The sequence below is a fragment of the Battus philenor genome, unplaced genomic scaffold, assembly GCF_028537555.1.
Source record: "Battus philenor isolate CCGP_79_NKW_IND1 unplaced genomic scaffold, ilBatPhil1.0.hap1 SCAF_5, whole genome shotgun sequence".
Taxonomy (NCBI): Eukaryota; Metazoa; Arthropoda; class Insecta; order Lepidoptera; family Papilionidae; genus Battus; species Battus philenor.
This window is the reverse complement of record NW_027181715.1, coordinates 9635927-9650133: the sequence shown is the minus strand read 5'-3', so window position 1 is coordinate 9650133 and position 14207 is coordinate 9635927. Positions and strand designations below refer to the sequence as shown.

The 14207-nt window shown below is 33.2% G+C and overlaps 1 protein-coding gene across 1 annotated transcript in view; it reads left to right on the top strand.

Moving 5' to 3' along the window:
• The first annotated feature begins 1542 nt into the window (after nucleotides 1–1542).
• The window catches only part of LOC137929471 (protein Wnt-11b-2-like), a 35758-nt gene continuing 23093 nt past the window's right edge, over nucleotides 1543–14207 (top strand). Inside the window, exon 1 of the mRNA XM_068772438.1 lies at nucleotides 1543–1764. Within this exon, the coding sequence (XP_068628539.1) occupies nucleotides 1691–1764 (74 nt within the window). The 5' untranslated portion in view covers nucleotides 1543–1690. The remainder of the gene's footprint in view (nucleotides 1765–14207) is intronic.

Below are 14207 nucleotides of genomic sequence, written 5' to 3'. Positions count from 1 at the left end.
AATTGTCAGGAAAATAATGTTTCTAGTTAATGACTAAAAATATTCAGCTCTATTTCACACTGTCTTTTTGTCTTTATCATAGCTTCTAAATGTGAAATAGTATTCAGTTAAATAAAAAAATATATAATAATCAGTAGTAACCACTTATTACTTTTTAACATACATATATATACTACTTTACATATACAACGATCATGGAAACGTCACAAAAATAATTTAATGATTTAATTGCGCTTACGGTTGCTCTAGTGGCATGTGAACGGGTAAATAAGCACCGAATCCGCGCATAATAGGCACAATGCTTCACAATGAACGAATGCCCACTCGACTGAATTGATAAGTGGGTTGTGCCTCTCGCTTGGGGAGCGTGTCCTCCCGCCCGCCCGTTCACACACTCTTCGAACAGCATTGCTTAATGCCTTGAACTGTCTAGTCTCCCAGAGACACGGCACAATAGTTTATAACAACAATTTATGCATATATTTACCTAAAGTTGAAGTTACGTATTATTATAGAATGCACCTTTATATCTAAAAAAATCCTGGGATGCGAATGAACGAGTAAAAACCACATCTGCCTTTATCAATAAGACGACAAATACAAGTCCGCGTCCATATTTTTTTAGCGAATATCCCTTTAGGTAAATTGAGATCCGAATTGTGTGTTTATACCTTTATTTTACTTTAATTAATCAATATATCAATGTATTTTAGACTAATATCAATTAATAAAATAAATTATAATAGTTTTATGAAAGTTAAATAGATGAGGTAGTAAAAAAGATAACTATCAAAATGTCTACTTGTAATGTTTCAATTTTTTTTAGTTCTCTGTTTGTTTTTTAAATCCTAATTTGCAGTTGCCATCACATTTTTTTAGTGATTATATTATTTTGTTCATTTTTGATACTGTTCTCTTTATTTAGGTCATTCATAAGATAAAAAATGGAAAAAACTAACTTACTTGTATTTAAATAGTAAATAATATAATTTCAAAACATTGGTACTTCTGTGAGATTTTTTAAAGGTTTTCTTTATCGGTTTTTTCCTTAATTCTGTTATATAAAATGGTATACAACTATGTTGAAGAAATTTGAACCCTTTGCAATTTCATCTATTTAGGTGGTTATATATTGTTGATTCTTTCTCGGGATTATAATGTTTTATATTAAGATACTACATTTACATTTGCTGTAGAGTGTGATGAAATACGCATATTTGGGAAAATCTTCTGAACTATTTATTGAAACTGTACTTAACATCACGACAACAATGTTGGTATTTTAATTTATATGTGCATCCTGACTATATGTGTATTAAATTGTACATTTGGAGCATTAGACATATTAACAATAACCCACGGTTATATTATTTATAACTGGTTCAAGAATTCTTACAATATTTGTGTTTGGGGAACGACTTTTATAATCTTTGGCAGTCGGTGGCGGGCGGCACGTCTTTCTGACCACTGGCGAGCGGCGGCGAGCGGCGGCGGGCGGCGTTCACATTCGCAGGCGTGCACCGCGCGGATGCCACTCGGATTCTGTTGCAGACAATACAACGTCAAGCATCGCGACCGTTACGTTCCTTCCCAATCTCAATATTTTCCCGCCAAAACTACGTATGCTCCAATTTGTGAAATAGATATTTCTTAATAGCCAGTGGTAACCTACTTCGCAACATTTACTGTAATGCGTTGTTTTTTCGTGATTTTCGTTTTATTTTTTGTGTTTTTACCGAGATCAGCCGAGGCAATTCGATGGTTGTAAGTATTTTATTAATTTTTATCACTGTTCATATTACACTAGTAAAACTATGATTTTTACATAACATTGTAGGTACAGAAAGACCAGGTTACTGGGAATTATTCCTTATTATTAAATATTTTTTTATACTTTTTCAAATAAACCGTAGACATTTTTTAACATTATTTAAATATAACTAAACTATGCTTGAAAAAAAATTTTCTAAATTTATTTTTCAATTACGTGTTCATTGCTTCTTCATCATTTTTTTACATGCAACGTAGGTGTACACGGATATAAAAGTCATTAAATAAAACATAGTTATTAGAATTACAACAATAAAATGTTTTCATGACGATAGCCTATTAAGAAGAACAAAGGGAACATCTATTTTAGTTTCAAAGGAGATGATTATTTACAAATGTTGGAAATGTTTTATTTCTGTTTTACTCGCATGGCTAAACTACATAAGTCAATCGACAGATACCAAGAAAAATTAAAACAAAATAATACTTAAAGCAACATAATGTTTATAAATATTGTTCCGTTTTACGTGTATTTAATTTTTATAGCATTAGTTATTTATTAACTATGGTGGAAGCTTAATTAATGGATATCTAACTTATTGTTTTCAAACAGTAATATCAGTTTTTGTTAATTTTTGTAAAAGTGCAAAGGTGTCCCGCATTCTTTTCCAAGTGATTTTGTTTATTTCATAGTAAAAGTAATTATTATGAAATAAAGTATTATATTTTAATTTTGATTACAAGCATTATATTAGTTGCTGTTGCTGTTGACAAATAATATTTTAACCATAGCATTGATTTTTTGCCAAAGAGAGTGTCTAAATATTAATAAAAGATTATGTAAAGCGGAACGACACCACCTGCTGCCACTACTTCGATTTTATAGCACGATAAAACTGTATAGAAGAGCGTCTGAGGTTTTAAAAAAGGAAAAGTAAATAAAGTCTTATTCAGGACTAAGTAAGTTTGTCTTCAGTTTTGTTTAATCTAAATCAATGTCTCAAGGAATTCTTGCATAAGAAATTCAACTTTTGCACTTAGTGGTATATTTCAACCTTTGGTTTTTCTTAGTTTTAAATATAAAATTAAAAATATATTATTAAATAAATCTTATTATAACAATCGACAGTTTTTATTTGATCGAATTGTGTGAAGCTTGGTTTGTTGACACATGGTTAACATATGATACATAAATCAAATATTCCTAAATTTAAAAAGAACTAGTGTTTAGTTTTTGACCGGCCTTTCTCTGCAGCACAGCGTTCCGAGTTGGTGGTAGCTAAGTACTTATAATGTTAAAGTAATTGAGGATTTAAAGTGCGTATAAATATATATAATGATATTTCTAATTAGAATTTGAATCTTAATTTTGAATATTCAAATTAATGAAAACAGAAAAATTAAGATAGAGCGTATCAGGTTATTTTTCTAATTTGAAACCAAAACGTAATTAACATTTGGACAGCCAGTTATATTACACGAGTCTCCGTCCATCGCCTCTCTCTAATTGAACATTGCACTAATGAGTTGCGTTGTTCGTTGCATCCCGCAATTATTCGCCCCTGTGATTACCCGAAATGTGCCGGTACATGCGAGCCCTAAACCAGAATCAGTCTTATCAGTCATTTTAATTCTTTTATTATTATTTAATTGTATAAAAGTTTAGAAAAAAGGAATCTTTAAAATGTTTAGAATATAGTAACCTTTACTCGGCTACGTATTGCGTATTAGTACTATAACGCCAATTTGATTCGAATTTATTTTAACTTCTTTATTGTTTTTTGCAACATCAGCATTGCAAAGAAATAAAATTGAAATGAAACGATTCATGGATAATATAAACGTTACATGAAACGTCTCTTTTTTATTTAAAAGTTACGTTTGATACTAATACTCGGAAAGATTTCGTTCTGAAAAATTGTGTAGCTGTCATAGTCACTAAGAAAAATAAACTTGGTTTACATCGCTTAATTTATTTATAGCTTTAATGTGAACAAAATAGAAATATTAATATCTTAAGTTTTCTTTTCAGGGCACAGTAAATAATTTAGTTATTTTGCAAATATGTTTTCATTGCAACGTTTTAACGGTATACAATGTTTTATCTTTGATAACATCATAATGCGCTTTTTAGGTTTTAATTCACATCAAATATTTAATAGTTTGGGTCAGATGTTTCAACTATTCGGCGGTTTTCCATAGAGGAACGAAGTGTTTTTACTTTTTTTTTTTTCTTAAAATACCCAACATAGCGTAAAACACATTATGCTAAAAAATATTTTATAGAAGTATGTGTATTACAGAATTCGTTTAGCTAGGGTTTATACAAGATAAGTTGTTTACAAGTAATATAAATGTAAACCAAACATACATTGGTATATTTGTTTGTAATTCATTGAATTATTGCTTTTTTTTTCAAAGAGCAGAACTTTAGATGCTGGACGTGAAGGTTCGATGATTCATTCACAGCCGGTTAGTAAATTAAAAGTTGAGTAGGAAATGGTTAGACAGTCTATGTTCTATTTTTATATTGTTCTATTAATTAAAATAGATACATACATATATATTGAATTAATATAATTGAACGTTTAATCCCTGTTAATGTCATCGAAAGACTTGATGCAGGCCACTTCCAACAGTCGTATTGATCCAATCATCAACAGTGGACGTATTATGGCTGAATTGATGATGGTTATTTATACATTTAAATTATATATTACTACACGTAATGTATTATGTATTATCTTCAATGCCCAAATTTAAACATATAATATTACGAAAAAAAAAATTCAAACATTGCTACCGTTGAAAATTAGGTGTTATTTTTCGTGGACATAGTATTTTCTACAATGTAGCTGTTAAAGGTTGGTAGATCAGTTTTTTAAATCTTTTTTTTTATCCGATATATGATGCAACAGCCTTTCATAATTAATTACAATCAACTGGGAAACGAAAAATTTAAGGGGCAAAAATTTACCGCACAGAATATTCAGTACATTATACACCTTGTATAAAGCATATTTTTTTTAGAAAATCATTAACTTCTTTCACATTTTCGGTTAAATTTTTACCGGTTTTCAAAGGTAACTTTACATAAAGGTTAAAACTGAACTGTATGAAGCAGTGACCTGGTACAGACCGTAACTAAACCATTAGACAAATTGGTCACCCACTTACCTAATATAGCTAAAGTATTTCTTGTCGATTTCTCATTGCTATTTGCTGAAGCTAGTCTACGATTACTTATCCAACATCAAAAATATACTTTTCAATATTTGTTAACGTGCTGCTGAGGATAAACATTTGTGTTATAAGAATGATCATTGACTAAAATGTAGTAAACATACAATACTAGCATACCAGGTGTCTAAGACATTTGATAATTGACAAGACAAAAATAAAATTGTTTAATCTATAAATCAATATCTTTAAATATCAAAATATATCTTTGAAGTTAGTTGATTAACTTTTAAACTATGAAAATTAGTTTAAAATTTTGTATACGTCTTTTGCGATGTGCAAACGCTAGCCCAAAATATTAATATATCTTTTGTTAAGTAGTGTGTCTTTGTTAATTTGTTTTGATATTAGACACATCTACGAATTCACCAGTTTCCAAGACAAGCCCGTAAAAAGGAACACACGTTTACTGTTATGTAAATCACTTATTGATTTTCAAAAAACCTTTCTAATAAGTATTTAATTCTACATAAGGACTCTTACAAAACCAAAAAAAATAAGAGATCGGATTTATATAGTCTATGTACATAAATAATCTAACGACCCGACCAACATTTCTTTATATAAAGATAAATGAAACGGTCCCACGTCCATTGTATGGAAAAGAAAGGATATCCTCGCTCGCTCCTTCTGTGTAATATTCTTATAATAAAGAATCTTTCGTCTCCTGAGATTGAAGTAAACTGTCGCCGAGAGGAGCGATCACAGTTTGTGCCGAGTTGGCAGGGCCGTGTGTGGCAGACCGAAAAAAATAATTTCCCTCGCTCGAGTTCCCACACTGACTTTTCCAAGCAGCCGTCCCGTGCATCTGGCGGGACCTATTATTAGGGGACGGCTCTTAATGCTTTCTTAGGTATTTTTATATGGCTACCATCTTAACTTTTACGATTGTGATTTTTATTGAATTCCTCGATCGGCGCTGCAGTACCCGTGGTGTGCTTGAAGGTGAAATATGAGCCAATTTAATGAATTTATTTTATTGCCCTTGCCCAGCACACATTTTCGTGATTTTATGTTTTATATTCCGCGTAGCAATTGCAAACATTGTACTTTTTTTGCACAATTCTTTCTCGATTACACAATTGAGTAACATTTTTAATCTTTCGTTTGTACGTGTAGGAGTGAGAGCAGTGGTAGCCCAACGGTAGAGATTAGTTCTCTATCGTTGGGCTACCACTTGCGATCGTAGGTCGCGGGTTTGATTCACACACTAATTCACACTTTGTGCATTAATTATCTATAAATGTCACTGCCCACTACTAAGTTTCCAGAGGATGGGTAGCAGCATCCTCTGTGTACTATAATACCACACCGCGATCAACCAGCCTGCCAAGCGTGGCGATTATGGTATATCCGTCCATAGACATCTTGGACTTAAACGACGATGTGTTACTTTTATTTGTTTATCGCAATTAACCGTAATTTAAAAAAGCGGATTAAAAGCACCCGTTTGTGATTTTCAATGTTTTGAAGTAATAGCCATCTGAAAAAAATATAATGGCTAATATATTTTGACATGCTTCTCGAGGCGTATACACTAAAAATATTACTGTGAATAAGAAGTAGAACGGCGATTTCTTTGTTTCAGTTTCTGTTATTTTCGCGAGGGACATTTCCATTTTATTGTGATGTGCACTTCGTCGTATGTTGTGCCATTCACTAAATATGCACGGAATATCAAGAAAGTGTTTCCAGATTTTTGTTGGAATAGTAAAAAAATTAAGATATTCATTTTAACTTTAGTCACATGTCTTAAATATTTTTAATAGGCATAGAAATGTTAGACTCAGCTTATTATATTATCAAGGTGACTACATTATTTTCGTGTTATAAAAACAGGATTTTAATTACTTTTTAATTTTGTACATTACTCAAGACGGGTAATCGTGGCGATCTTTTAGAGAGTCATATGCCTTGAACTGGGCGTTGTTCGGTTGATATATTGATGATTGTACATTTAGTGATTAAAAAAAAATATTTTATTTTATAAAGCTTAAGGTGGTAACAATATACACCTTCGGTAGTTGTCTTAAAATTTAAATCTCATCATTCTTTGTGGATAAATAATCTGCAAATGATCGCTGAAAACCACAATAATATAACATTTAACCAGCGGTAAAGTGCGATGAATGTAAAGGGCTCGAAAAGGGTAAGATTCCGGAGGCCTACAGATTGAAAAATGCTAGTTAAAGTTGGACGTGTCCACACATCGATCGGTTATTAAAAATACGTTATTGTTTTACTGCGCCGACTTACCGAATTGCAATTAATTTTGGCGGTTTCCACGGCTAATGTAGCACGGAGTTCATTCTTTGGTGTTACGGATCTCTTTTTATAGAGGAGTGGGTGTTACGGACAACAAGTGCAACAAGGCGCGCTCGCTCGATTCATTTGATCTGACACAAATTTATCCGCGCCTCGGAGCCCTTTATTTACGCCGCCGACAGCGACGTTCACTTTGTCCTGACAAATTCATAAATTACCGACATCCTCACACGAGTGCGTGTTTAGTCACCGATTTCTGGTCAGCTTGTATCGATGGACGTTTCTTTATAATTTTATTTAGTTTTCATTGATTCGGTTTTATTTCAAACTTTTCAGTACATGAAATAAACAAATGAGTGTGATTAAAACGAACTCATTCATCGTTGGAACAGAAAACGACATTTTTATGACGATCAAGTGTTAATATTTTTTCTGTCGAAAACCATTACCATATTCATCAATTCAACCGCAGAAAAACCAGTGCTGGATATAAGTGTAATATAACCAAAAAATTCCAATAAGTCCGGTAGGAATCGGTCTGGCTTGTTTGTGAAATGTATTTATTCAATTGTTTTTCGGTTACAGAGTTACAGGGACGGATAATAAACAAAAATTAAATATACCATGTAGTAAACAAATTTGATAATGTTTTTTTTACTATATTATCATGACGATATTTTTTTTTATTTTTTAAACCATTACATCCTGTATACACAATAAATGAACGAGCTATACATTTATCCCTCTAAAACTTTTGATTTTGGATTACCATATGTACCATAAACTAAAAATCAGGTGTTCAATCAAACATTAAAGAAAAGGTAATAAGGCTATTTGTGACAACAAGTATCGTAAAGAAGTACGACAGCCATTGGCACATGCAATTAGAATGCACGCTGTAATTCCCGCTCTCTTTGAATGTACTCCTTAGAAATGACTCCCCAGGCAACAGCTACACGAGCTAATGTTCACAGAGTCGTTCACAAATAAGTTTCCGACAGATTCCCACAAAACGAAACAATAGAATTTAACTAATACTTATTTCAGCGAGCGCACGGTATGATGAATATGATCTCGTCCATATTGTGTTGACCAAAATATTAACCAACAAGTTAAGACGTAGTTAATAATTTAAATATAGAAATTATTAGAGCTTCAAAGAAGGGAAAATATTACTATTCGTCTCCCAAGTAAAGGCTAAAGTAGATTCACCTTAATTCTCAACTTCCTCATTTATCGTCAGATAGCACGCTCGTCACCCAGAGGACACAGATACCCCCCCCCCCCCCCATGCAATGTCGCCAATATATACGATTATAGAATACACAAAGGTAAGCTGAAAAAAGGCGGCTAATCAATAGGATGCCTTCATGTTTTGCAGTTATTCCCACCTTTCTTCTTTGCAAATATATTTAAGTAATTTTGCAACTCTAAATGCTAACATAACCCGTCGTTTAAAAAGATAGGGCACGTTGACACTCGACCTTTCCCTTCGTGGATAAAGTGTATCCGGTTACCTGCGGCGAAGTCTGCTTACTTCCGAGCGGGGTGCACAAATGTTACCACAAATTTAATATTCATTTTGGGATTTTTGTTTCAGCAAAACTTTATAACACCGCAGTCCCGCATTAGATTTCAGTACAGACTGTGGCAAATTTGTGTGCAATTTGTTGAGACTGTTCATCTAAATTAAAAAAAAAAGTATACCTAAAATTTTTTAAGTACGATCTCAAAGATTGAATGTTTTGTTTACTAAAAAAATAAAAAATAAAATAGTTTATTTATAATAAGTTATAATTATTGTCACTTTTTTGAAGAAGTTTTGTTAATATTCTCGTGTAATTATCCTAATCTTTAGGTAGTACTAAATAATTCTGAAGAAGTTGCAAAGACGAAGGTTGGTCTGAAATTATTATTATGAAAAACCTATTCTTTTCTTTTGATTAATTTTAGCTGCTCTTTTCTCTTCCTTGCTTGAATCTCATGAGCCGAGTTAATGATTTTATCTATAATATTTAATCTGGGTTGTGGTTTAGTCTGTGAAACTAGACTATAATTTTACTCGCATGCTTGACGTAAGTAATGTAATAATGTTTTTAAAAAAGTTTATACTAAATTTCAATACAGATTTTCAATTGAGGGTACGATTCATTAGGATCTTTCAGCGAGCCCGGATAGCATCCATTTAGTTTTTTGTATATTCAGTTCTACGACATCGCTTTTCAGACATGTCGTAACTACTAACATGCCGATTTTGCTCCACTTCAAACAAAGCATCGACATTGCTAAAATTGTAATAAATCCACTAGCGAGACATTTTTTTCTTAATTTAATTTTCTTTATGTTTAACTTGCAATAGATAAACTCATTTCGGACTTCATTGGCAAGCTGACAGATGCTTCACAAGAGGCGTGTAGAGAGCTGTGCTTGTGATTTGTCTACAATGTTGAAAAGACATTAGGGAAATTCGAAGACGAACGAAAGTAATCGTAATGCAGCGAGCATGCCGCATAGCCAAAAGAATAAATGGTCGCTGGAACTTTGAAATTCTAGTGAGGAACCACGGATAGGCAGACTAATGACCTTGTTAACATTACGGGCATCGCAAGACACTAGATATAGATTCTATTGGAAATCTACGGGGGAGGCTTATATCCAGCAAGGCATGCTTTTTTATTGAAAACTGATAGTTTCTTCTATCTAGATTCAATAACTTTTTATGCTGGGGAAAAATCGAAAAATTTTGAGAAATATTTTTTTTCATATTTCTGGTTTTTAAATGTTTTTTAAGATGATGACATTTTCTTAAAACATTTTCTATGAATGTACCTAATCGTTACTCAAGTACTAGCACTATAGATAAGTTTATGAAACGTGTATATATCGGTATAATAATATAGATTGAATTAATGAATATTGTACATTCAAATAGTCTGCGAACGTAGTAAACTCGATCTAAATCCAGATGGGAACATTATAAATAAAAGACACGCGATGCAAACAGCTGTTAGCCTCTTGCAATATATTAAGGATAAATCAAAAGGGTTTAAAAGAGCTAAAATTGAAGCACTGGCATTTTACAAGCTTTTTCACCGTCGTCTAACCTACAAACTGATTTACATATGTTGTGCAAAATGTATCAAAATAAATGTACTACGGTTTACTTATTGTTACTTGTAGAATATATAAGACACTGGTGGTACACAAATGCTTAAGAAACACAGTTACACAGAGATTTCCAATAAAACCGTTTAGAAACTTTCTTCATCCAGCGTCTTTCGATGACGTTCACATGGTCGTATTTCCACTTGTGTGCGAAGGACTATGCTGCGCATTGCGGTTGGTGGTGCCCACTCAAGAACGTTAAAACATTTGTTCTGCGCACTGCCCGTTGCCACTTCAACTTGCTAATCCGCTTGACTATACCGGTCACTTCCGTTCGTCTACGGATTTCCTCAATCCTGATTCAATATCGTAGAAACATCCCAAGCATAGCCCTCTCCATGACTAGTTGAACAACGGTGAGCTTACAAATGAGGCTCAGAGAGAGAGATCATGTTTTAGTGCCATGAGTCATCACTGGTAACGCAAACTGGTCGTAGACTTACGTCTTTAGTAACTTATTTTGCACATCAATTAAACCTGAACACACATTGACAAAAAAAAGTAAAAATAAATAGGAATTAAAAAGCCAATTGATTTCGAACCCCTATATTATTATTGTGCAGGCTTAACTTGTACTAAGCCAATTAGGTATATTATCCGAAGAAATCTCAATTTGTTACAATCAGCGGCAAGGGAGAGTAGACGGCGGGTGGCGGCGTGCCGGCGTGCTCCATTGAACAAGCGAACAATGATACACTAATTATGAGCCATTCGACACAGGCACTTACCCGTGCTTAGATAATGACTAATATTAATCAAGATCAACTGCGGCTATTTACTCTAACTGATTACAGCCTCTATATTTCCATATAGAATAATTAAAAACAGGTCCAATAATTAACGATTTTGAACGCCGCAAACATGCCTATCTTTAGTTCTGTTTTTTTTTTTAATTCATTACTGCTACCCGAGTAGATTGTAGATTCCGCGGCTTCGAGACGAAAGGGCGCGGAGGGCGCATATCCTCTGACTCCTTTTAAGGTAACCAAGTCACGTTTTCAGCCGCTATATACTGCTAGTTTACCGAATTCGCATGGCTCCAAGATCTTTGATTGCTTCGCGGACACTCCATATGCTGACTAGGCTTCAGGGCCTCCCGAGAGGACCTCGGCTTTAACTGTTACTCGTCGATAACAAAGGTTCCAAGCGGTCTGGTGTATCTTACGTACAGTTATTTACGGTTTATTCATTATGATACTTAAATGAATGACTATCTTAAAACAACCAGTTCCCGGCGTTTTCATTCGCCAAAACTTTTAGAAATTCGTTTGAAATATACAAACCTAGACCTTTCTGATATTCTTTTTGTAATAAATATTATATCTTATAGATATTAATAAACGACTTTAATTTTGTTTTTAAATTTACTGAAACTAGAATTATTAATACAAAATATGAGCAAATTAATTAAATTTATTGCCGCCTAAGTATAATTTTCCATGAATATTCAGATCACGCGGCGGGAAAAGCCATTCCGTTATAAATGTAGGTAAAGGCACGCCAAGTAGGAAGTCGGAATAATTGAAACAAATGTAAGGATTACTCAACAAATTGTCCAATACAAGGGCGATTTATCTAAGTCGTCGCATCAGGCAGGCGAACGTTCATTTTATTATAACAAATTAGATTTTATTTTAAAAATATTATGTAGTTAATAAATTCAACATTTTGATTGACAAGGTGATTAGACAATTGCATTTCTTTTCTGCGCTGGTTACAACTGTGACGATGGCGGGCTAATGCGAAAGAAATGAAATGTAATTGTCATCGTTTATTAAAGTTAAATTTGATAGATTTTCTTTGTGAGCTCCCTCGCGGGGGTGGCTGAGAGCGACACGCATGCCGCCGCTATCGTTCGTCGTTTAATCATCATTAAAGCGAAATCAGTGACGTGCCGTTGCTTCACAGCAGCTGCATCGCGCTCGGTGCTGTTTTTGCACTCTTGTATTGGTTTCAATTAAAAAATGATTTCATTAGAAATTTGATGCGTTCTTGAAATATTTTGTACAATAAGCAAGAAACTACTTTTCACGTATTATGTTTATTAATTTTCTTAATTTGTAAACGACGAAACAAATATTAATTTATAAATATTCACAATACTACCGATTTCTAATGTTTCTTTGTTGTTATCTGTTTAAATTTCTAATGAGAACATCGAAACGTTTTTATTACGTACGTAATTTTTTAATTATATCTATTAAAGAGAAGACCGATATATTCGCATTGTCTAATTAACACTATTCGTCACGATAAGTGAATCATTTATTTAATGAACATAATATGCTAATGTATGCTTAATACACATGCATGTATATATATGTATGATTATGTACGTGTGTTTGTATACAAGTACGTTTTGTCTATACATACACATTAAGTACCTGCTTTTTATCCTTCTAGTGTTTCTTTTCTATGGTTGACTTAAAAATTGCTACGTTTGATAGATAAGACCGCACATTGTACTTTTTGCTTTACTATTATGCAACTATGTATATGTATTTTCTTGCGTGTACAATAAAGATTATTTAATATCTAAAAATATGTACAGTACATATATCTTTAAAACTCAAAAGAAGTCTCTAAGAAACTAGAAAGTAAAATGATGGAAGGCATTTCAATGGGTAATAAATTAATTTTACGTGTTAGCTGGGATAGATGTCAGTAATTCTGATCAGAACGTATTTTGGTACACAACAATGCTGGATCTAAACCCCTTTTTGAAAAACTTACATGAGTTATAAAGCCGACCTTTACATTTTGAGAACACAACTCACCGATTTACTTTTATTGGTATAAATTTTAATACTTTGTTTTTGAAATTGATATTCCGTGGATTTGAGTTTAGCACCTCAGCGATAACTCTTTCTTACGCTTCCAATTCAACAATATAGATTTTAAATAAGCCATAATTTATTTTATTTTAAGACGGAGGTTCTAAGGGGTAGTGTAATTAGTGAAGTAATAATGTAAGTAATGAAAATAATTCAAACATTTCTAGCCTGTATTTAAAATGAAATTTGAATAAGAATGTGTCAGAACTTGTGATCCGCGTTTAAAACACCCATAGAAAAGGTTGAATATGTTACGGGAAATTATACTGAACAATAACAAAAATCGTAACCTATTTTTTTTAATTATCTCCTTATTCACGGCACAAAGCGTAAAGCCCGACAAGCTCGGCGGTCCTTTATGAAGCGCGACCAGTTATGACAATGCGAAACCGAACGCCCCTCTGCGCGACTCTTTGTCTCCTAGATCGAGATAGGCGCGTAAAATTTGATACGGGAATTATTTTATTACATTGTACGTACACGTGCGCGGCGTGACGAATACGATAATGTCCCCGGCAACGGGCACCGTGGAACAATTGCATTCCACATGAATTGTCCGTAATGGATATACAGCTGAGGAACATTGCAGTAGCAGTACACACCCGAACAGCAGGCGACGGGTGTTCGGATCTTATAATATAAGACTCTACTATGGAAAATCAGGCGCTAATAGAACGAGAAAGCCAATGTACAATATAATCACGTTTTACCGTTATCAATATGTATATAGATAGAAAGATTTATTTCTCACGCGTAAAATTACTAAATGACAATGGAGTGGCATTGTCATCATAGTTTTACCAATAGTTGCGTTTTAGACTTAGACTTATTAGTAACACGGTTCACTTAGTAAAACGGGGATCTAACCTATCTTCAAAGGTAACAGCAGATTATACGAAGGCTTCAACTTTATGTTAAAAATCAAAAGCATAA